At 48.1% G+C, this 25092-nt stretch overlaps 1 protein-coding gene across 9 annotated transcripts in view; it reads left to right on the top strand.

The window, feature by feature from the left end:
• The window catches only part of ARAP1 (ArfGAP with RhoGAP domain, ankyrin repeat and PH domain 1), a 138930-nt gene that overhangs the window by 81823 nt on the left and 32015 nt on the right, over window positions 1-25092 (top strand). For 7 of the 9 annotated variants that reach the window (XM_053385330.1, XM_053385333.1, XM_053385329.1 and 4 more), the window contains 10 exons: window positions 1395-1518; window positions 2521-2641; window positions 3424-3629; window positions 5047-5153; window positions 7812-8011; window positions 8961-9046; window positions 12747-12929; window positions 16622-16796; window positions 21337-21471; window positions 23811-23946. In XM_053385330.1, coding sequence (XP_053241305.1) covers window positions 1395-1518; window positions 2521-2641; window positions 3424-3629; window positions 5047-5153; window positions 7812-8011; window positions 8961-9046; window positions 12747-12929; window positions 16622-16796; window positions 21337-21471; window positions 23811-23946 — 1473 coding nt within the window. The remainder of the gene's footprint in view (window positions 1-1394; window positions 1519-2520; window positions 2642-3423; window positions 3630-5046; window positions 5154-7811; window positions 8012-8960; window positions 9047-12746; window positions 12930-16621; window positions 16797-21336; window positions 21472-23810; window positions 23947-25092) is intronic. The other 2 variants (XM_053385335.1, XM_053385336.1) reach the window with 1 other exon arrangement.

Raw genomic sequence — 25092 nt, 5'->3', positions numbered from 1 at the left:
TATTATTATTATTATTATTATTAGAGCAGGACTGAAATGCTTCCTTGAGTTTACAAAAAAGGTATAAAAAACCTCAATGACAAGTTTTAAACATAGCCCTATTTAAGAGAACCAAGCAGTAGTAATAAGAAATTGAGATTTTAAGTTTCAGACAAACTCGAAAACAGGGCAGAAACTCAAAAGCAGGGCTGAATCGCTCCTGACTGCTGATGTTAAAGACTCCAGGCACGTGTTCAAGAGATTTTTCTTTTGCCCCGCTGTTCCCTGCCCTCCCGGGGGAAAAACACTGTTTACCACTGAATCAGAACCAACAACCATCTTCGGGAAAAACCCCGATGGACGTTTGCTCCTTTTTGGCAGGAAAGCGGCTGGGCAAAAGAAAAACCGATCGGATCCGCTTGGGGGCAAATCTGCTTATTCCGTTAATTTGACAGGCAGCATTGCGGCTTGGCACGCCGCCCCCCAAGCGCGACCCCCATGATCTTCAGAGGAAGGGCGGTATATAAATTTAATAATTATTATTAATAATAATGGTCACCCTTTCCAGTGCACTGGGTATACCAGACCGTTTTCAAAACCGCTTTTGTGTTCCTGAGCGCTCTAAGATGCTTTCTTAAGTTTCTCAATGGGGGCTGTAGTTCCATAGTCTATTCCCCCCCCCCCAGGCTCTAGAATTGACTCGGCAGCTCTTTCCCCAATATTGTGCTGCTGTTTTTTCAGCTGCAGACACGAAAAAAATTAGAGGGTCCTAAAATGCATATGGCCATCTACAAACAGATTTAAGAATGCCAGCCTTTAACCCTGGAGGGTTAAAGAAAGAGAAAAATGGGGGGGAAAGTATAAAGATGGAGGTAATCTACATTAGACACAACAACTTCGAAAGAGTAAAAATTTTGAGGTCTTAGAACAAAGGAAGGAAGTTAATATGTGATTTTGTATGTAATGATTAGATTAGAAGGATGATATGGTTTTATTTGTAGATGTGTGTTTTTGTTTTTTGTGTTCTTTTTTCTCTTGTGTTTTTCTTTTCTTGTTTGTACTGTTTTATTTTGGATTCAATGTTGGTAATTTTTGTTGTAATTTTGCATTGAACAAAAAATAAAATAAAAGAATGCCAGCCTTGGATCAGGTTGCATCGCCTGTCCCGTGATAGAAGAAACTTCTTTCAAGAAAATTTTATTTTATTTTATTTCGTAAAAATTATATATGCCTTTGACTGCAAATAACCACGAAGCGGTTTACGAAAAGAGATTCTCCTCCGAAATGATCCTGCGGTTTCCATGCGGTTATAAGCTGCTTTGGGTTGTCTTGGGCAGGATTATTTAATAAATGATAATAAAATAATGGGGTGGGAATCCTCCCATTTATTGACCGCCTGATTTTACCTCCTTAAGGACCACCCTGCTGACCCACAGAGCACCCCAGCTAACAGTCTTTTCCGGCTCCAGGTCCTATATCTACCAGAAGCGATGGGTGAAATTGGATAGCGACAACCTCCGCTACTTTGACAATGAGAAGGTGAGCGGGGGGAAAGATAGGTCGACGCAGAGCGCAGTTAGACTGTGGAACTCCCTGCCACAGGAGCCAAGGATAGCCACCCGCTTGGATGGCTTTGAAAGAGGGCTGGACAAATTCATGGAGGAGGGGAAAACAATACAAATAAACCCTTTGACTCCCCCCCCCTTTGTGGATCCTTAGGCTACAATTCCCCCCCATATCCTTTATAATTCCAATTTTTAATAAATCCTTAAGTATCCCTTAGTTAAAAAATTTAACTGCAAGTTTTAAATCAATCCTGCTAATGAATTTAATTGTTTCCAGTAATTTTTCCAATAAATTATATACTTGCCCCCTTCTTTATTAAAAAATGGGTTCTTCCTGGTTTCTAATTCTTTCCATTACTGCGTAGTCCATTAATTTCATCTGCCGTTCTTCCTTGGTCGGTATTCCTGCTTTCCATAAGGCTCTCCTTATGGAAAGCAATGGGGCTAGATGGGTTCGGAGGAATAGCCTATCCCTTTCCACATTCTGCACCAATTTTGTGCCCTAACTCAGCCCCCCCCCGCCCACCTGCAGGATAAATTTAAATCAGTACCAGCCATCGCTTTCCCCAAAGAGTGCTGGGAAGTGTAGTTCTTTATAGGGGCTTAGAGTCACTAAGGAAGGGTTGCCATATTCCAAAAAGTGAAAATCTGGACAGAACAGAAAATAATTGTTTTGAGCTATTTTTAAGGCTTCCCCCCTCAAAAAATACTAGGAATTAAATATTGAGTGCCTCGCTCGGTCCCCATATTTCCCATTGTGTCAGTCTCCTGCCCCTGAAGAACTGCTGAGAAACTGGTGGCTGGGTTTTGCTTTTTCCTCTGCCCTCCTCATCCTTCTTTCCTTGCATGTGTGTGTGTGTGTGTGTGTTGCATTTGTATCAATTGTGAGCCTGCATGTAGCGTACAAAAGCCACCCTCCGAATGAATCGTCGCGATCATACGTTCTGTTGACCAGCCTCTCTTTCCAATGTTGCAGGATGTTTACTCCAAACGCCTCATCCCCATATGCTGTATTACCCGTGTGGCCAGTATCGGGGACCAGAAATTTGAGGTGATCACCAACAACCGGACCTTTGCTTTCCGGGCTGAGAGTGACGGTAGGTGAGATTCTTCTCCCTTCCTCCCTCTCTCACAATGCTATTAAATTTCCTGTTTTACAATTTAAAATGCTCATTTAAACACCCTTAAAATATCAACGACTCCCCTTCTTCTCTTTCCATGGTTCATTTTACATATCATAAATCCCTGCATATTTTAGAAAAACTATACCATTCAGTATTCCATTATTACATCCATCAAAACTTATTTACACTGTTGAATTCATCTTAATACTGGCAACGTTTTCAGCTGTACACAGTTATTTCCCATATATTCAATAAACGTTTTCCAATCTCCCTTAAACTTATGTTCTTCTTGTTCTCTTATTCTAATGTTAAGTCTGCAAGCTGCACATATTCTGTCAATTTAAGTTGCCATTCTTCTTTGATTGGGACCTCGCTCGTTTTCCATTTTTGGGCTAACAAAACACGGGCCGCAGTTGTTCCCTACATAAATAACCTTTTTTTGACACCTGGGAATTTCAGTCTGAATTATCCCCAGCAAAAAGGACTCTGTTGTTGTTTTTTGAAAAGTACATTTAAACATTTTTTCCCAATTCATTATGGATTATTTCCATAATCCAAAAGAGAGAACTTCTTCATATAATTAAACTGTGGAACTCCTTGCCACAGGAACCAGTGATGGCCACCTAGATTCTTTGATTTCTCCTCCCCTGCTGGGAGAACGTTATACATGGGACCCCCCCCAGAATGAAGTAGCGCCGTCTGAGAACAGTTTTGTTTCGTTTCCCTAAATACCAACGCTGTCTCCTGCGCTGCAGCGGATCGCAACGAGTGGATCAGGGCCCTTCAGAAGGTAGTGGACGAGAAGAAGTCAAGGTGTTTGGACAGAGCGTCTGCCTTCCAGGTGCCCGGCGGCAGTTTCGACTCGGTGGACAAAAGCGGCTTCTTGGAGCTGCGAGGATTTAAAAACAAGCTGTATGTTGTGGTGGCCGGGGAGAAAGTTTTCCTCTACAAGAACGCAGAGGTGAGTATGCACCACAAGTGTGCTGCTCATAGCCGCTGGGTTGAACTGCGGAACTACCTGCCACAGGAGGCTGCCAATTTGGATGGCTTCAAAAGAGGATTGGACAAATTCATGGAAGAGGAGAGGGCTATCGAGGGCTCCTAGCTAGGATTAAAAACTTCCCTAAACCGGGTTGCCTTCAGATGTCTTCTGAAAGTCAGATAGTTGGATGAGATAATTGATTACGGTCAAAGACCAGCTTGCATAACACAATAAAAACAGCGTTCATAAAGATAAAATATACAATCGGAGCAGATTGCAGCAATAGCTCATGAGTTAAAATTGAGATATATACATATACCCGTACAACTGAGATTTGGGCTGCCATAAAAAGGGCGACTTCAGCATTTCCCTAGTAAGCTATTTTATTCTAGAGGATGACCTGTGCCTACAAATCTGGGTGCAGAATCTGGCTACCAGCCAGGTCCTCTTGTGATCTTTGCCTAAGAGGAGAGAATTACCGTATTTTTCGCCCCATAGGGTGCACCGGCCCATAGGGCGCACCTAGTTTTTTTGGGGGGAAATAAAGAAAAAAAAATCCCCCCCAGGCGCGGGGATGGTGCGGGGGAAGCCCGAGCTTCCGCCGACCCCAGCCCCCAGAACAGGCTGCTATCCGCAAGCCTTCGGAGCCCGGCGGGAAGTCGCGCCGGTCTCCCCAGGCTTGCGGATATCTGCCCGAAGCCCGGGGCGTGCTGCTTCAGTGCTCCCCCGGCTTCGGGCAGCAGGCTGCTATCCGCAAGCCTAGGGAGCCCTGCGGGAACTCCCGCGGGCTCCCCAGGCTTGCGGATAGCTTCCTGAAGCCTGGAGAGCGAGAGGGGTCGGTGCGCACCGACTCCTCTCGCTCTCCAGGCTTCAGCGGAAGCCTGCATTCGCCCCATAGGACACACACACATTTCCCCTTCATTTTTGGAGGGGGAAAAGTGCGTTCTATAGGGCAAAAAATACGGTAAGTTTAGACTCGTCTGAAAGATTGGTGAGTCTCTTCAGCAAAGAAGCAATGGTGTCTCTTCGAAACTCAACATAAAAAGGACATCTATAAAATATATGTTCAGGGCTTCCTATTTCCCCTAATGGGCAGGTGCAAAGTCTCTGTGCATACGGGACTCTTCTATAGGAAGTCAGATAGTTGTTTATTCCTTTGACATCTGATGGGAGGGCATTCTGCAGGGCGGGTGCCACCACTGAGAAGGCCCTCTGCCTGGTTCCCTGTAGCTTCGCTTCTCGCAGGGAGGAAACTGCCCAAAGGCCTTCATAGCTGACCTTGGTGTCCGGGCTGGACGATGGAGGTGGAGACGCTCCTTCCATCGTGAAACCACTTTCCAATCCAGTACGGATTGCGATTGAGGCCTCACTTTCAATTCTTGTGGCCTCGACTTAGGAATTCCGCCTGGGCATCGGGATCACCTACATCGAAATGAACGTGGGCAACGTCAAGGATGTGGACAGGAGGGGCTTTGACTTGACGACACCCTACCGGATCTTCAGGTAATGACGGCTGCTAACGCAGAAAGGCCTCATCCTGCCCCTGTGTGTTTTGGGGAAGGGCTGAGCTCAACAGCCGCAGGCTCCCTTGCTTTGCCACAGAAGAACCCTGGTTCCATCTCTGACATCTTGCAGTCGTTGAAACTTCTGGGTCCCAGTTACTGGAAATTGCAGGAAGGGAGAGGCCTCCGGGGCCCGGATCCGGCATTTCCCATTAAGGTTGGCCACAGTGAGAACAGGACGCCAGACTAGATGGGCAGGCTATTCTTGCATAGTTCTAGTTACAGGTAGGTAGCCGTGTTGGTCTGCCGTAGTCGAAACAAAATAAAAAAATTCCTTCCAGTAGCACCTTAGAAACTAACTAAGTGGGTTATTGGTATGAGCTTTCGTGTGCATGCACACTTCTTCAGATACTAAAATATCCGCCCGATGAAGTTAAACAACAGATCAACAGAGCCAGACTGATACCCAGAGAGAATTTGCTGCAAGACATACCCAAAAAAGAAAATATCAGAACACCACTAGTAATCACATACAGCTCCCAACTTAAAACAGCACAACGCATCATCAGAGATCTACAACCTCTCCTAGACAATGACAATTCTCTTTCTCAAGCTCTGGGAGGAAAACCTTTCATCGCCTACAGACCCAATCTTAAACAACTCCTCACCCACAATAATACAACAACCAGACTTAACATGGACACTGGTACCAGAGCCTGCAATAAACCCAGATGCCAACTTTGCTACCACATACACCCAGACAGGGACGCGGGTGGCGCTGTGGGCTAAACCACAGAGCCTAGGACTTGCTGATCAGAAGGTTGGTGGTTCGAATCCCCACGACGGGGTGAGCTCCCGTTGCTCAGTCCCTGCTCCTGCCCACCTAGCAGTTCAAAAGCCCGTCAAAGTGCAAGTAGATAAATAGGTACTGCTCCGGCGGGAAAGTAAACGGCGTTTCCGTGCGCTGCTCTGGTTCGCCAGAAGCGGCTTAGTCCTGCTGGCCACATGACCCGGAAGCTGTACGCCGGCTCCCTCGGCCAATAAAGCGAGATGAGCGCCGGAACCCCAGAGTCATCCGCAACTGGACCTAATGGTCAGGGGTCCCTTTACCTTTACCTTTACACCCAGACAACACCGTTACTGGCCCCAACAACATCAAACATACCATCTCAGGACTATTTAATTGCTCATCTTCTAACATTCTGTATGCCATCAAATGCCAACAGTGTCCTTCAGCTCTCTATATTGGACAAACAGGCCAAACCCTACGCCAAAGGATAAATGGACATAAATCTGACATCAGGAATCACAAGACAGAGAAACCAGTAGGAGAACACTTCAGTCTCCCAGGACATTCTATACAAGATCTCAAAGTAGCTGTCTTATTACAAAAGAATTTCAGAAATAGACTGGAAAGAGAAGTTGCTGAATTGCAACTTATTACCAAACTTAAAACCATGGAGAGGCCTGGTCTGAATAGAGACATTGGATTCTTATCTTATTATACATGATAAAGCTATTTTTAGCCATCTCACCCCTTGCTTTTCCCTGTAAGCCCAATTGCAGTCATTAACAGTTGTCAACAGGTTTACCACCCCATCAGCCAATCACCCATTCCCACCATCCTTCTGAGAAAAACCCCTCCCCACCCTCTCACTATATATAAGGGCCTGGTGACTTCTGTTTCAGTGTATCTGAAGAAGTGTGCATGCACACGGAAGCTCATACCCAGAACAAACTTAGTTGAGCTCTAAGGTGCTGCTCAGTGGCGTAGCGTGGGGGGTGCCAGGGGTGCCGGCCGCACCGGGCGCAACATCTGGGGGGGCGCGAGTCCAGAGGGCCCAGCCGCGTCGTGCCCTCGGCCCGCCCCTACTGTCAGAGCGGCTGCTCCTACCTTGCCCACCCGAGGACTGCGGCAGCGCCTGCCCCCGTGGCCACCTACCCCGCCCCGCCTCGCCCATTGGCTCGCCTCCCTCGGCCCCGCCTCTCTCCGATGGCCGCGGGGGGTGTCCTGCTCAGCGCCGGCGCCTTTTTTCAGGAGGTAGGGAGGCTGGACGGGGAGGTGGGGTCGGAAGCGGGCAGAGAAGGAGGGGAGCTCGTAGCCAAAAGGGCTGCGCCGGCCGGCAAAGGGCCGGGGAAAGTTTGGAGAGGAGAAACGCACTGTCATAATTTCCCGGTGGAAGCGGCAGGATTAGGGATGGCGAAGCGTAATTACGCACGAATTTCGCTGGTTGAGAGCTTCGGGGATCGATCGGCGGAAATGGGAATCAATTGGAATATGAGAAAGAGAGAGAGAGAGGGACCATCATTCATAGGCATAGATTTGTAGGGTTAGGGGGCGCAAATCCACGGGTTAGGGGGCGCAAATTACTTGCCTTGCCCCGGGTGCTGACAACCCACGCTACGCCACTGGTGCTGCTGGAAGGAATTTGTTTATTTTATTCTTGCATAGTTACATTTTGTCGTTGCAGAACTCCGCAGGAAGGGAGCATATGACCCAAACCAGAATTTGCTGGCTCTGACCCACCTGCTGCCGGTTCTGGCCGCTGCTCCTGTTTAGCCTCCATCTGTTCCACTTCCAGATTCCTCCCCTCAGTCCTAGATATCGCACAGGATTGGTCCTCAATCCCTAACCCGCTGCTCTTCTCGCCTTTCCCAGCTTCATTGCAGAATCCGACCAGGAGAAGGAGGAGTGGGTGGAAGCCATGCAGCAGTCCATCGCCGAAGCGCTTTCCAACTTTGAGGTGGCCGAGAGGATTTGGAAGGTGGATGAAAACTGCTTCTGCGCTGACTGCGGCTCCCCAAAACCTGACTGGGGCTCCATCAACCTCTGTGTGGTCATCTGCAAGAGATGTGCAGGTAAGGAACAATTTGTTTCTCTCTCTCCCACCCCCAGTCATTTTATTAATCTGGGTTTTCAAGATAGCCTACCAAAGAGAACCATAAAACAAATAGAAAACAGACCAAGCAACTTTTTGCAAGATTCATCGGATGAAAATGAGCCCCGCAGTGCTTCTCCTTGATCTGGACAGACAAAAGGAAGCCTTTCTTCCTGGTTAAACCTTGGAACTCCCTGCCACAGGAGGCAGTGGGTTTTGCCAACTAGGATGGCTTTAAAAGAGGATTAGGCAAATTCGTGGAGGAGGAGGAGGAGAGGGCTACCAGTGGCTGCTAGCCAGGATGGCTATTCTCTGCCTCTGCAGTCGGAGGCAGCAATCCTCCTGAATCCAGATAATTCCAGCAGTAGAAAGTATATCGAGTATGAAAAGGTAACAGATGAGCAGAAGCAGGTGTGGTCTGATGAAAATATGCAGCAGAGCAGGTTTTGATAAAGGACATCATGGAAGGGGGGAAGGGAAGCTTGAATACTGTCATTATGTGTTGTTGGAAAATTATAAATAAAACTATTTTTTAAAAAGCAGTGCTTCTCAAATCCCAGTTCCTGGAAACCACAGTCAGGAGAGAGTTGCTTTTGTGCTCAGATCCTGTTTTCCGATTTCCCGAAGGCATTGGGTAATCTAGACCTGCAAGTCCCGAATGCTGCAAGCTTTCCATATGGGGTTGTCGCTCAGCTTGTAAAAAGTATAATTATAGCTGGAGCTCTTTTTTAAGTGTATCCCTTTGCAGCCTCTCTTTCCCTTAAGCGACGTTGCTCCTTGCAAGTGTACGGAGTGAGAAACTGAGGCGCGAAGCTGTTCTCGAGGTCAGTGAGTGGGGAAGACCTCCCCGCCTGTCTCATCAGGCCTCCGCGCTGCGATTTTGGAACACGGCACCTTTTCAAAAATTGTTCCTCTCCTTCCCAACACAGGAGAACACCGCGGTCTGGGACCCAACGTCACCAAAGTCCGGAGCCTCAAGATGGATAAGAAAGTCTGGACGGAGGAACTGATCGAGGTGAGGAATTAAGGGGCAGGAAAGGAGCGAGGGAACTTGCGGCCACAAGTCCCAGAGAAGCTCTAATATCATCTGTATTTATTCATGGCATTAGTATACCACCTTCCGCCCCCCCCCCGGAATTCCAGGTGGCATCTTCTCCTCCCAACAACCCTGCGAGGTAGGTTCAGCTGAGAGTGAATGGCTGGCCCAAGGCCACCCCGTGAGCTTTCATGGCTGAGTGGGGATTCGAACCCCGGTCTCCCAGGTCCTAGTCCGATGCTCTAACCTCTCTGGTCCATGGGGTCACAAAGAGGTGGACACGACTAAACAACTAAACAACCAGAATGACAATGATGATGATTTGAACCAAGGAGCTTTTCCTCTTCCTGAAACACCACTTTAAAGCCCTGCTAATTGCCTTTGTACGTTCTGCCTTCATTTCTCAAAAACCAAGGCTGCTTTAAATCTCAGAGATGCATCAATGCTTCCACATGAGGGCAGAGTTTTCACAAGATAGCACCTCTGCGCAGAGTGTCTTTGGGAAATCCTTTTAATCCACCCCGTCAGATACAGAAAATACAGGCAAATACAGAAAAGCCTGCTCTTGTTCAGGGCTTTAAAGGTGTCATAGAAGCAACACAGTGAAGCACAAAGTGTTCACTGCACAAACATAGAAGCACAAAGTGTCATAGAAGCAACACCTTGAATTGTGCTCGGAAACGTACTGGGAGCCAATGTAGGTCTTTCAAGACCAGTGTTATATGGTCTCGCCGGCCGCCCCCAGTCACCAGTCTAGCTGCCGCATTCTGGATTAGTTGTAGTTTCCAAGTCACCTTCAAAGGGAGCCCCACAGAGAACGCATTGCAGTAGTCCAAGCGGGAGATAACCAGCAACAGTAACAACACCCTCAACGAAACCCCAGCCCAAGATAAGATCTGTTTTAAAAAGCCAGTCCTTGTCTGCTGTCTCATGTTTGGAAAGACATGGCACAAAAGGGGGAAAAAAGGGATGAGGCGGGTAGAGGAAAACAAGCTGGGTTTAGATCGTTTTCCTGAGAGCCAGTGTGGTGTAGTGGTTAAGAATGGTAGTCTCGTAATCTGGGGAACCGGGTTCGCGTCTCTGCTCCTCCACATGCAGCTGCTGGGTGACCTCGGGCCAGTCACACTTCTCTGAAGTTTCTCAGCCCCACTCACCTCATAGAGTGTTTGTTGTGGGGGAGGAAGGGAAAAGGAGAATGTGAGCCACTTTGAGACTCCTTTGGGTAGTGATAAAGCGGGATATCAAATCCAAACTCCTCTTCTTCTTCTTCTGTGCTTGGGCACATCTAGTCTCAGTCCCTTGGTGAGATGGCAGCTCCTGAATTTCCCCATAGTTTAACCCAGCCATGTCTAACCTGGTACCTTCTGGATATTTTGGACTGCCACGCAAGACAATTAGGATGTGGTGGGATAATGATTTTGATGTGTTTTCTGGCCACCACTGGCTTATTTATCCGAAATTCTCATCCTTGCTTAAACCTCCAGCTGGAGCTGATAGGAGTTGTAGGCAGCACGGTGTAGTGGTTAGAGTGTTGGGTTCGAACGTGGGAGAGATCATAGTTCAAAGCCCCACTTGGCCACAAAGTGTCATAGAAGCTACAAACATGAGTTTGACCAAACTGCGGGAGGGGGCAGTGGAAGACAGGAGTGCCTGGCGTGCTCTGCTCCAGGGGGTCACAAAGAGTCGGACACGACTGAATGACTAAACAACAACAAGCCCTGCATTAGCTACGCTATGATTTATTTGCTAATGAATTGTGTAAAGAAAGGGCGCACTAAATCACAGTGGTTTCGTTTTACTGCTTCTAATTGTTCTCTTATATGCTCTAATCTGCCGTCATTCCTTCCGATGAGGATCAAGCAACAACTATCGCTAATGTAGCTGATGATAGTAAATACTGGATGTTCTGAGGTCTTGGCAATGAGTCCCAACACATCCCAATGCTGCTGGGTGTGTCTGACTGATCTCATCCCTCGGAAATGCCTGCCTGGCTTTTAATGTTAATGCAGCTCCCAAGCGCTGTGAGGTTTAAGGTGCCCTGAGCTGAAATCAATTGTATGTTTGGCTGTGCATAGAGTCAAATCCCAGAATTGTAGAGTTGAGACCATCAGGGTCTTCCAGTCCAACCGCCTGCAATGCAGGAATCTAATGCCCAGTGTGAGACTTGAACCCATGACCCAGAGATTAAGACTCTACCGATTGAGCCATGAATTAAACGTATTTGTGATCATTTCCCCCAAGGCATTAAGGCTTGGGGCAGAGACGGAGGGAGGGGTCCATTTCCACGCACTTCAGTCTCACAGAAGTTCATTCATTAAACTCTGTTCTCTACCATTTTTCACAAATGCCCAAAAAACAATTTGGACAGCAATGCAGATTTCACATTCATCACAATGCCCGCATTTCTAAGCCTCTTTTACACATTTTCAATGATAAATGGCAGGGGGGTTGCAGTAGATGTTCCCCAGGCTCCGTTCCAACTTCACAATTCTACAATTCTGTGATTTTTTGGGGGTACATTATTTGAGCTATTATTTGTGGGTGCTCGGCCCCTTTGTGGGGAATTTTGTGGGTGCTCAGGCACCCAGGGTCCCAGGGAGTTGGCCCCCAGGCCCCCGAGCCAGCGATGGAAGAGAAGTTTGTTCGGTCCGTATTGTGACCCAGTTCACCCCTCCCAGAATGGAACAGGATCACCCTTCAGAATTCACCCTTCTCCAAATTTTGCAAGACATATCTCAGCTTAATTTACTATCAGCAGCGTTAGCAATATTTGTTGCCTGTCCTAACAGCTCCCAGCATTCTTAACAAACTACACTTCCCAGAATTCTTTGCAGGGGGGGCATGGCTGTATTCACACCATATGATACCACTTTAAATGGTATCTTGATAGTGGCGCCCACCCTGTGGAACGCCCACCCATCAGATGTCAAGGAAATAAGCAGCTTGTTGTTGTTGTTGTTGTTTAGTTGTTTAGTTGTTTAGTTGTGTCCGACTCTTCGTGACCCCATGGTCCAGAACACACCAGGCACTCCTGTCTTCCACTGCCTCCCGCAGTTTGGTCAAACTCATGCTGGTAGCTTTGAAAACACTATCTGAAGGCAGCCCTGTTTAGGGAAGTTCTTAATATTTAATGCTGTATTGTTTTTAGCACTCGATTGGGAGCCGCCCTGAGTGGCTGGGGAAATTCAGCCAGATGGGCGGGGTATAAATAAAAAATTATTATATTATTATAGTCAAGAATTTTGGGAGATGCAGTTTGTTAAGGGCACCGAGAAGTTGTTGGGTTTTTTTGGGGGGGACCCTGTATTCTCCCTCCCAGAGTTACAATTCCCTGAATTTCCAGGGAAGAGGGGTTGGTCGTTAAACCACTGTGGGAACTGGGAGGGGAATGGGGTGTGTGCGTGTGTCTCCAAACAACTCTCCGCACCCTAAGCCAGACTTCCTCAACCTCGGCCCTCCAGATGTTTTGAGACTACAACTCCCAGCATCCCTGACCACTGGTCCCTCTAGCTAGGGATCATGGGAGTTGCAGGCCAAAAACATCTGGAGGGCTGAGGCTGAGGAAGCCTGGACTAGATGACTCCATGATGCCCAGAGCGGCGGTGGATCAGGCAGTGCAGTTGCGTAGCCTGCCCCTACGTGGACAGCCTTCACCTCCCTGCCCCTTTTGCCTCCTCAGCTCTTCTTGCAGATCGGCAACGCAGTGGCCAACCAGTTCTGGGCGGCCAACGTCCCCCCCAGCGAGGCAGTCCACCCCAGGAGCGACAGCCAGGAGAGGCGCCGCTTCCTCGTGGCGAAGTACAGGGAAGGAAAATACCGGCGCTACCACCCGCTCTTTGGCAACCAGGAGGAGCTCAACAAGGTGGATATTCCTATTATTATTATTATTATTATTATTATTATTATTATTATTATTATAACTATTTATTTATTTATTTACTGAATTTGTATATTGCACAGAAGAATACAGAAGGATAACACAAAATACATAATAAAAAACAAAACAAAAGCAAAACAAAAAATCCCCCCCCTCCCACAACACATTTTAAACGGCACCAGATGTCAATCCGCCAAATAATAAGATTTTTAAAAAATATATTTGCACTCTGCCCAACTGGGTCGCCCCAACCACTCTGGGTGGCTTCCAGCACATAAAAAAACCATACAGTCATATCTTGGGTTGCAGACGCTTCAGGTTGCGTTTTTTTGGGTTACGGACACACCGAAACCCGGAAGTACCAGAACAGGTTACTTCTGGGTTTGGGGGGTTGTGCATGTGCAGAAGTGTTAAATCGCGCCTTGCGCGTGCACATAAGTGCCGAATCGCAACCCGCGCGTGCGCAGACATGCCACTGCGGGTTGCGAACGCTGTGGGCTGCAAACGTGCATCCCGCACAGATCACGTTTGCAACCCAAGTGTCCACTGTAGTACAGTCATACCTGTCGTACAGTCATAACATATGGTTCTCAAACACAAATGGGGAGCCATCATAGAAAAGGCCCTGTTCTTGTGTTGCCACCTCGGAGAGAAGGCAGATGGAGAAGGGCCTCTGAAGATGATATCCGGGTCGGTTCATATGGCAAGAGGTGGTCCTGAGCTGTTTAAGGCCAGTTCCTGGATAGGGAGGGCGAGGGTTAAGAAGCTGGGTCCCCCAGGCCTGTGGACCGGCAGGTGGGCAGATGCTGTCATCTGGATAGCACAAGGGGGGGGGCGGGGGGGTGTGGAACTGTCTCCGCTTATGGCTTGCATCTCCTGCGCCAGATCCGGCTCTGGGCGAGACGCCCAGAACAGTGTCCAAGCAACAAGGAAATTTGTGCATAGCTTGCACGAGCTGGGCAAAGAGAAATGAATTGCAGTGTTGTGTCTCGTGGTGCAGATAGCCTCTGGGCGTGTGCAGAGTGCTGTTCCCTCACCTCCAAAGCTGAGTTTAAACATCTTCTTTTGAAAGAACAACAGCAAGGAAATCCCTACCATTTCTCCCATGGTTATTAGAAAAGTCGTACCTCGGGTTAAGTACTTAATTCGTTCCGGAGGTCCGTTCTTAACCTGAAACTGTTCTTAACCTGAAGCACCACTTTAGCTAATGGGGCCTCCTGCTGCTGCTGCGCCGCCAGAGCACGATTTCTGTTCTCATCCTGAAGCAAACATTTCTTAACCTGAGGTACTATTTCTGGGTTAGCGGAGTCTGTAACCCGAAGCATATGTAACCTGAAGCGTCTGTAACCCGAGGTACCACTGTATTAGTATTTTTAGTAGTAGTATCGCTATTCTTTCTTCTGCAATTGGTTCCCCATTCCCAGAGCAGGGGATAAATGCGTCAATTTCCTCCATAAACCCACCTGCGCAGTTGGTGAGTGCCAGTCCTCAGGGCCTTGATTTGAGCATTTTATAAAAGGGGGCCATATTTCAACAAAACCGCCTGCGTCAGATGCATCATTCAGAGCGTATCGGGGGTTGGACTAGATGAGCCTCTGGGGTCCCTTCCAACACGGTGATTCTCTGCCTCTAAATGTATGAGGCCGCTTCCTGTGTTCCTGCCGCGAGGGTGTGCGCTGAGCCATTTTATGGCTGTGGAAAACCGGCGCCTCTCCCCTATTTATTTTTTCTTCGGAAATGTCCTGGCCTCAGAGAGCTGTCAGGAAGCTGTGAAGGAATGCGCGAAAGAAGCTGGAATTGTTTGAACATCCCTCGCAAGCTCAGTCGCTTGACCTGCTGGGATTTTTATACACTTATTATTATTATTATCGTAGCCTGCTTTGGATTTCCCGCTTATGGGCTTAGTGAGCAAGGCTTCCGGGACGTTTGCTTTCGTGCTCTGGCGATGACTGACCTTTTTTTATTGCAAATGGGTTCGATCAGAATTGCTTAGTTCAGTGAGAAGGCAAGGAAGATGCAATCTGAAATGTGTAGAATTAGGCACGGCGTGGGCATCTTGTATGTTCAAGGGCATCTTTAGACCAATTTATTCTTTATTATCGCTTTGGAGCTGCGCTGTGTCTTTTGGACTTTAGTCCTTCTGGGCTGGGACACTTGATGCTTTCAGCATTGGATTCTTTGCCTTCCTCCTTTTTGTGACGATCCCACTTGCCCACTTAATACAGTGGTACCTTGGTTCTCAAACCTAATCCGTTCCGGAATCTGTTCCAAAACCAAAGCGTTCCAAAACCAAGGCGCGCTTTCCCATAGAAAGTCATGCAAAATGGATTAATCCAGACTTTTAAAAACAACCCCTAAAACAGTAATTTAACATGAATTCTACTATCTAATGAGACCGTTGATCCATAAAATGAAAGCAATAATCAATGTACTGCAGTCACACAATCAATAAGTAGCTGAACTGGGTTCCACACAGCCACAAAAACAAAACAAAAAGAGCTGCAAAAACAAAATCGCAAAATAAATAGCGAAAACAGACAGACCTCAGCATAACACTCAAATCGGAAGCGTAACACTCAAAACGGAGCATGTTCGGCTTCCGGAAAAAGTTCGCAAACCGGAAAACTTACTTCTGAGTTTGCAGTGTTTGGGTTCTAAGTTGTTTGAGAACCAAGGTACCACTGTAAAGGTAAAGGTGACCATTAGGTCCAGTCACGGACGACTCTGGGGTTGCAGTGCTCATCTCGCTTTACTGGCTGAGGGAGCCAGTATACAGCTTCCAGGTCATGTGGCCAGCAGGACTAAGCCGCTTCTGGCGAACCAGAGCAGCGCACGGAAACGCCGTTCAGCTTCCTGCTGGAGCGGTACCTATTTATCTGCTTGCATTTTGAGGTGCTTTCAAACCGCTAGGTTGGCAGGAGCAGGGACCGAGCAATGGGAGCTCACCATGTCATGGGGATCTGAACCGCCAACCTTCTGATCGGCAAGCCCTAGGCTCTGTGGTTTAACCCACAGCGCCACCTGCGTCCCGTAACCACTGTAAATCAATGCAAACATAAATGAGCCTGGGGATGAGGCACGCCCCCTGCCCTCAGCTGTTGCGGCGGAAGAGTCGCCCTTCGCTTTTAAAAAATGCGAGCTTGGGAGCAGTCCAGAGCTGCGTTCCATGCACTGTTTTTGCAGCTTGTGTGTTGTTTCCCCATGTGGCGCTGGGGGAAGGGAGGCCCATGACTCTCCCCCCTCCCTCCATCCCTCCTCCCATCTGCGCTCCGGCAGAGGCAAGTAAGTGGGACCTGACCTTGCGGGATCAGATTGCAGCACTTTCTCCCTCCCTCCCTCCCGGGGCTTCTCTGCTTCTCATTTGCAGCAAAGCCTAGTCCCCACCCTCCTGGCCAGGGACTCTGGAATGCCACGCGTGGGGTGCCTTGCCTCCTTCCGATAGATAAAAGACCCGTTGCCTTCTCTCAGGCTGAAAACTTCCTTTGTGCAGAGAGGTCCCCTTTGCCGCTGCCTCCCTCGGACACGTCCTGCCGTCTCAGCCAACGCTGCTTTGAGGATGGTTTGCGGGCACCTGCCTGGGCAGAGGTTTGGACGTCCCCCTCTCCTCCTTCCCTTCCTCCTCTCTCCTCGCTCTCAGGTGCACCTAACTCTCTCCCCTTGTTGCCCCCCCCAAACAGGCTCTGTGCGCAGCCGTGACCACCAGTGACCTGGCGGAGACGCTCTCCCTCTTGTTCTGCGGCGCCGAGGTCAACTGCTACACGGGCGACCCCGGCTACCCCTCGCCCATCGCCTTAGCGGAGCAGGCCGGCCAGAGGCTTCAGGTGGAGTTTCTGCTGCACAACAAGACCTCCGGTGAGGAGGGGAAAGGGGCAGAGGAATTTGGCCAGAGGGGCTGGAGCGGAGGGTGCCTGCAAGTCTGAGTACGGGTGTTGCAAGCCGAACAGCGAGTGCCTGGGGAAATGAGGCAGGAGGAAGCAAGGGCGCGGTGTCGTCCTGAGTTTTCTGGGCTGGCTCCCGAACCTATTTCTCGCCCCGGTGCATTTGGAAGCACAACCCCTCAGTTGTGGGGTGCAAGCAGCAGGTGTCGGCTGCTTCAGTATCCCATAGCCAGGTCAGACTCTAGCCTAGGATCAGGGCCTTGCAGAGCCAGGCAGAGGCCCTGGCCAGGTAGATAATGTGCCCCCCCTTTTTTACCCTGGGGATAACTGAAGTCTTATAAATAAGTCATACCTCAGGTTGCAGTAGCTTCGGAATAAGTATTTTTGGGTTGTGCGCTGCAGCGACCCGGAAGTAACGGTAAGCGCAGATGGTAAAAATGAAGTCCTGTGCGTGCGTGGAAGCGGTGAATCACAACCCGTGGACGTGGGTTGCGTTCGCTTCTGGATGTGAACGGGGCTCCGGAATGGATCCCGTTTGCATCCAGATGTACCACTGTATATAAATAATTTTCGCAAAAGTTATGTTGACAATTTTAATTCAAGGCGTGAACCGTATCTGCATATAAAGACAAAATGGAAAATATAGACATACAATAGTGCTTTTAAAAAATATGCTGACCGAGGCCCCCTTTGGAATCGGAGTCTGGGCCTGCCTAGGATGGTCTGCTCTGACTGGCAGCAGCTCTTGGGGGCGTTGGGCATTGCAAGGGGGTTGGACTATAGGACCTTTAGGGTGCCCTCCAACTTTATATTTCTATGATTCTGTAATTCTGCAGAGGTCTGTGTCCAGCTTTTCGAAGAAGTGAAGTGGGAAAGCAGGGAGGACGTTGACCAGGAAAGACAATCATTTGGGGGGGGATACCTGGCTGAACCTGTAAAGGGTCTAGACCAGCGGTTCCTAAACTTTATTGAGCCACCGCCTCCTCCAGTGACTGCCACCCGACCTTATCAAAAAAAATCACTCAGAATAGCAGTTTGCACCCCCCTCCAAGGAAGACAATAACAAAATAATGTCGAAACTAGTAACCGTGAATTGCACATTTATTTTTGCTTGGGGAACCGCAGTATCTGAGCAGGAGACTTCGGAACAGCAGTTCAGCTCTGCGCATCAGAATTGGGAAGGAGGGACATGGATATTGGGTGTGATGTTCCGGCATATCTTCCATCCATGTTCCTTGCCCCCCCCCCCCGAATGGAAGAACAAGGCAGGAGAGAGAGCATCTGCAGAGAGGATCCTGCAAAACTGTTCTCCTTTGCACCCTCTTTTGCGGTTTTGGGGAAATGAATCATTCTCCCCCCCCCTTTTTTTGGAACCTGAAAACAGACCTGAAATGTGTCGGAGGCATAAAGCGGAATATCTCAGATTTTGCTGGTATTTAAGGAAAAAACAGCCACCAGCAGGAACCAAAGGTGGCTTCTAGATCAGAAGCATTGCTGCCTCCGATTTGTGAAGGCAGAGCACCGCCCTTTTGGCTAGTAGCCCCTGAGGCTACCCCATGAATTTGTCTTGGCCTTTTTTAAAGCCATCCAGATTGGAGGCCATCCCTGTGGCAGGGAGTTCCACAGTTGAACCACCTGCTGCCTGAATAAGTCCTTCCTTTTCTCTGCCCTAAATCTTCCAACATCCAGCTTTATGGCATGCCCGCAAGTGTTACGAGAGAGGGAGCAAAACCTTTTCTCTCTCTGCTTTCTCCACGCTAGGCATCACGTTATAACTTTCTATCAAGTTGCCTCCTCCTCGCCTTTTCTCTACGCTGAAAAGTCCCAAACGCTGCAACCTTTTCTTGTAGGGAAGTTGGTCCACCCCTCTTGATAGTTTCGGGGTCATTGAACCATCAATCTGTAGAGTTGGAAGGGACCTCTAGAGCCATCTAGTCCAGCCCCTGGCAGTGAAGGAAGCATCCCTGTTCCGTAGCTTCTCCAGCTCTGCAATACCAGATATTGTAAGAAATGGGGGGTCTGTTCTGGGAAGTGGAGAAGAAGCTTTGCTGGGAATCCAGACTGCGCAGGGCTTGGAACAAAAGCCCCTCAGCCCCACCGCCAGGACGACAAAAAACCAAGCCCAAATTTCCAGCTCCCCCCGCCGTAAGTTCTTCTTTCGCCATCTACCCGGAACGATGCTTCGCTGACTCACTGCTTTTGGCAAGCTCAGCCCAGCCCCGCGCTGACCCTTCCCCGCTCCCCTTCCGCCTCGGCCAAATTTCTCCCCACACCCTTTTCTGTTTTTGGAAAGCCCACGGAGCGAATTACTGGCAGGAAGGGCCAAAAGCCTTGTCTCTGAAGATGGATGAGCGGCTTGAAAAACAAAAGGCCTGTGGGCTGGAAAAACAGACGGGCTTGCTGAGCGCGCGTTGCGAAGCTTTGATGGGTCTTCCCCGGCACATCTGGTTTGCATTGATTCTCTGGCCCCCACGCCCCTTGGCTGTTTGGCTTGGCGGCTCGGGCCCCTGAAGCAGTCAAAAGCAGGGGCAACCGAGTTGGGGGGGAGCAGGAGGTTTTCCTGTGCTCTTTGTGTTTTTACAGGAAGGGAAGAAAGGAAGGCAGATCACAGAATCGTGGAGTTGGAAGGGACCCCAAAGGTCATCCAGTCCAACCCCCTGCAATGCAGGAATCTCAGCACAAGCATCCATGACAGATGGCCATCCAACCTCTGCTTGAAAACCTCCAAGGACGGAGAGTCCACCACCTCCCAAGAGATATTGTTCCACTGTCAAATAATAATAATATAATAATAATTTGTTATTTATATCCCGCCCATCTGGCTGAGTTTCCCCAGCCACTCTGGGCGGCTCCCAGTGTTAAAAACATGCCATGTTTAAGTTGATCAGGTCCAACATGGTTTCTTTAAACTAAAATTTGAAGCAAGCTTGCATTTTTAAGCTATGCACGCTTAAGAAAGGCAGTCTGTGGGTGTTGTGGCCAATTTTAAACACAAACCCCTTAAACATTTCTAAAATGACAGAGACACAATGAACAGACTCACACACACGTAACGGACAACACTCATAACATGTAACATGTAAACATGTATATTTCCATCCTTTAGTTGGTGATTGTAAGGGCTTGGCTCGCTTCCTGTTCGTTTCATTCAGCAAAGTTAGTAGGAAGGTCCCACACGAAGTGGTTTTATGAGCCTCCTTGCCTCTTCAAACACCACCAGTTAATCAAACTGGCAGGGCTCACAGCGCTTGGTTGACTGGGGTACCCCTTTATATATGCATGCGTATTTTAATTTCATTTTCTTTAAAAAAGAAAACTAAAGGGAAAGGACCCCTTCAAAGGATCTACCCTGAGTGCGGCTGAGGGGACACGCCCCCCCCCCGCTTTTTCAGGGCCCACTTTCGGCAGCCGCCTAGGGTAATGAAAACTTAGAGGAAATATCAGAAAGTTCTTCTTGATGTTGAGTCGGAATCTCCTTTCTTGCGACTTGAAGTTCAAGTCCTACCCTCCAGAGCAGGAGAAAACAAGCTTGTTCCCTCTCCCATGGGACAGCCTTTGAGATATTCGAAGATGGCTCTCCCATCTCCTCTCAGTCTCCTCTTTTCCAGGCTAAACGCCCCCAGCTCCTTCAACCGCTCCTCATCAGGCTTGGTTTTCCAGGCCGTTGATCATCTTGGTCGCCCTCCTCTGCACGCTTCCCAGCTTGTCTGACGGTAGGGGTGATGGAGGGACACAAATGGTGCTGTCATGGAATCATAGAATCGTAGCGTTGGAAGGGACCCCGAGGGTCATCTAGTCCAACCCCTGAAATGCAGAGATCACAGCTAAATAATCAGTGACAGGTGGCCACCCAACCTCTGCTTAAAAACCTTCAAGGAAGGAGAGCCCACCAGCTCCCGAGGGAGTCCACTGTTGAATGGCTCTTGCCGTCCGAAAGTTCTTCCTGACATTTTTTTTTATATAAAATATTTATTAAAGTTTTACAAAATGAAAAAAGAAAAAGAAAAATACAAATAAATAAAAACAGTTCCATCTTTCCATTACATTCTTTCATTTACTTAATTTTCTGGACCTCCTCTAACCTCCCTTTTTGTATTCCAGTTTAATTTATCAGTTCAGCAAATCCTTCCCCTCTTTGCTTATCCTAATCTTTAATCTTAAAATAATGTAACATTAGATTTTTGCTTATTAATAGTCCATTTTTTCATACTCCTTATAGTATTATAACTAAAAACCACATAACTTTCAATCCAACATCATTCTAACATTCATTAATTTTGCAATATTTCTGTAAATAGTCTTTAAATTTCTTCCAATCTTCTTCCACCGACTCTAGTTCTTCCTGACATTTTGCTGGAATCTCTTTTGTCGTCATTTGAGTTCAGGCAGGCTTCCTCCGTCTTCCATGGGGCAGCCCTTTGGAGATGTGACTCCATCTCCTCTTCTCCAGGCCAAAGCTCCCTGCCTTGTGACTCCAGCCTGCCACTCACCCCGTTTCTCTCTTGCCTTGGCAGAGACCCCTCAGCTGGACATGGGCACCAACATTGAGAAGCACTACTCCATCATCCTGCCTTCTGTCGCTCACAACGGCTTCCTCTACAAGGCACCCTCCATGGCTAAGCTGCTCCACGAACGGAAATCACGGGAAGGTGAGGCAAGGCGGGGGGGGGGCACCGAGGCAGGTTTCTAATAATAATAATAATAATAATAATAATAATAATAATAATAATAATAATAATAATAATAATAATAATTTATTATTTATACCCTGCCCATCTGGCTAAGTTTCCCCAGCTGCTCTGGGCGGCTCCCAATCGAGTGTTAAAAGCAACACAGCATTAAATATTAAAAACTTCCCTAAACAGGGCTGCCTTCAGATGTCTTTTAAAGAGAAGATAGCTGCTTATTTCCTTTACATCTGGTGGGAGGGAGTTCCACAGGGCGGGCGCCACCACCGAGAAGGCCCTCTGCCTGGTTCCTTATAACTTGGCTTCTCGCAATGAGGGATCTGCCAGAAGGCCCTCGGCGCTGGACCTCAGTGTCCGGGTAGAACGATGGGGGTGGAGATGCTCCTTCAGGTCTACAGGACCGAGGCCGTTTAGGGCTTTCAAGCTCAGCACCAACACTTTGAATTGTGCTCGGAAACGTACTGGGAGCCAAGGCAGATCTCTCAGGACCGGTGTTATCTTAGGACGGTGCCGATGGCCGGCAGGAAAACCATCAACTCTCCTTTCCTCCCCACACTGCCGCCGCTTGAAAATGCAACCCCGAAACGTGGAGCAGAGATCGAAATCACTGACTTCGCTCTCTCATGGACCCCCCAAGATTGGCTGTGCTTTGGGGGAGGTGCGCAGAGCAGCCGAAACTCAGTCTCCCTGAACTTTTAGATTACTACCTTTTTGCAGTTCCGGATTTAAGTCAATCAAAGAAATCACTTGGTGTTTGGGTTTTTTTTTTGGTGTATTAGTAAAAAGAACTTAACAGCTTTGGGGTTTGACCAGTGCCGGATTTACATATAAGCTAAACAAGCTACAGCTTAGGGCCCCACTCTCTTGGGGCTCCCCAAAAAAATTAAAGAAAAAAACAAACTGGATGTACCTTTCCAAAATCTAAGATAAAAAACAAATAAAATAAAACCTACATACAGCAACCGTGTTTTGTGTTGTGCAGGTTCCTGTGATGTAAGTCATGGGCCCCACCTGCTCGCCTGCTCCCTAAAATATCACTGGTTTGCTCCTTTCTATATATAGGGTGCCTACGTTCTGCGTGGACTGGCTATAGCAGTTACTTTGATAAAATACATACAGTCATACCTCTTGTTACGTTCGGTTCAGGTTACATTTTCTCAGGTTGTATCCCGCGGCAACATGGAAGTACCGGAAAGGGTTACTTCCGGGTTTTGCCGCTCGCGCATGCACAGATGCTCAAAATGACGTCACATGCATGCGCAGAAGCGGTGAATTGCAACCTGCGCACTCACAGACGCAGGTTGAATTCTGCTCATGTTGCGAAAGGGGCTCAGGAACGGATCCCGTTCAGAACCAGAGGTACCACTGTGGTACCTTGGGTTAAGTACTTAATTTGTGGTACCTCGGGTTAAGTACTTAATTCGTTCCAGAGGTTCATTCTTAATCTGAAACTGTTCTTAACCTGAAGCACCACTTTAACTAATGGGGCCTCCTGCTGCAGCCGTGCCGCCGGAGCACGATTTCTGTTCTTATCCTGAAGCAAAGTTCTTAACCCGAGGTAATATTTCTGGGTTAGAGGAGTCTGTAACCTGAAGCGTATGTAACCTGAAGCGTATGTAACCCAAGGTACCACTATATTTTGTTACGGGCAAATGGCTTTAGATACCTGTTAGGTCCATAGACTACCATATAGCATATATTCAACACAAAAAGCAGCGGCAATTGGTTGTTGGCAAAAGACAGCTGGACATAGAAAGGGCCCCATTACCTTCAGTAGCTTAGGGCCTCATCAAACCTAAATCCGGCCCTGCCTTTTTGAGCAAGTTGCTAGACCTCATGGTTCTTGCAGCATTTCCGAAAGCGCAGGGGGGTGGGCTGCTTATAACCTGCTGAAATCTCACAAGACGGGATGGCAGTTTAAGTGATAAGGGTTGAGCGTTAGTCGAGTGGATCCGCCGAAAAAATTAATGGGCGAGACCGACTTAGGTCCATTGATTTTGGTGTGTTTACTCTTCGGGCTCTGAAGGCAGGGCATATGTTTTGGCACCTCCGTAGCAGAAAAGTATTTTAATATTGTGTTGGAAGCTGCCCAGAGTGGCTGGGGAAACCCAGCCAGATGGGCGGGGTATAAATAATAATAATAAATAATAATAATAATAATAATAATAATAATAATAATAATAATAATAATTATTAAAGGGACCATTCATTGCATTGCCTTGAAGTGTGCTCCAGCCATGGGTCTTGTTCTCTCACTTCCCCCGCTTTTTTGGCTAACCCTTGATCCCTTCCCCACTTAGAGTTCAGCCGCCGCTGGTGCCGACTCCACGAGGGGATCTTCAGCTACTACGACAACAACACCAGCACTGTGCCGAACGGAGAGATCCGGATGCAGGAGGTGGCCTGCCTGGTGAATAACCCCCCGGAGGCCCACGGGTGAGCAGGGCTGCCCCCTTTGTGCACAGGCGGTTAGGGGTACCCGCAGCGTAGGATGCTTGGTTCACAACCCTACTGAGGAAGTGGGGTCCTAAGTAATGAAACTGACCGTAATTATTATTACCATTATAATCATCCGTTTAATTTATGCCCTGCCTTTTCCCCCCGACGGGCTTTCACCAAATGATACAGATAAAATGCAAAAGGTCAAAAGCATATAAAGGATTGTAGCTAAGAAGCAATTAAACTGTAACGGAACGGAATCCGTATAAAAATGATCCCTTGAAATGCAGGTAGTTGTGGGAATGTTCAGGGATGCAGGAGAGGATATATATTTTTGATTATAGCCTTTCCAACTTGTGTTCACAATTTAGCAGAGTAACATTCCCCTTTTTAAACTTGCAGCGGATGCGTTTGCTCAGGCTCACTAAAGCCTCTATAATAACTGTCCTGGTATTTCCCCCTTATTTCCTCATAAAAGATAAGACACGACACAGTCTTCTATAAAAGTATAAAAAGGTTTACTCACACACCATTCTGTTCACAGTCGGATCCCAGATGGCAGACTTAGCTTAGAAAAGTAACATACACCTGGAAACTATCTCATAAGGAGACAGTCCCTTTGTCCTCTCTTGCCAAGAGAGCATCTTTGGCTAAGCAGATGTTGCTTCTTCGATGCGTGTAGTCAAAGAGAGGTGGCTGCCTTGCCCTGCACTTTTGTCATTACCTGCACAGGTGAGGCCACGCCCACCTCTAGTCACATGCAGAGGAAGTCTGTCCCAGCCCAGAAGGAAACAGGAAGTTTACCTGCTGGCTGGACAAACATTCCTCCCCATTTGTTCACTCTAGGAATGTTGTACTTGACTGCTCTTGTGTTTCACATCCCACAGTAGTAAAATGACACCACCATAAAAAAAAACCTTGGCAAACTATGTTTCCCAGGACTTTGGGGGGAAGTCACGTGCATCAAATGTGGGCTGGATCCTTCTCCAATTAAGTGGAGGGCATCCGTCCTGATTAATTTTCAGAATTTGCCGGGGCCAAGAAACAAGTCAAGGCATCGGCCCATATTACTAAAGCCAGAATCCTCTTCTCACAGTGGCTGACCAGGTGCCTATTGTGTGAAGCCTGCAAGCAGGATCCGAA

This window comes from Podarcis raffonei, chromosome 4 (assembly GCF_027172205.1).
Source record: "Podarcis raffonei isolate rPodRaf1 chromosome 4, rPodRaf1.pri, whole genome shotgun sequence".
NCBI classification, from domain to species: Eukaryota; Metazoa; Chordata; class Lepidosauria; order Squamata; family Lacertidae; genus Podarcis; species Podarcis raffonei.
This window is presented reverse-complemented; position numbering and strand designations above follow the sequence as displayed.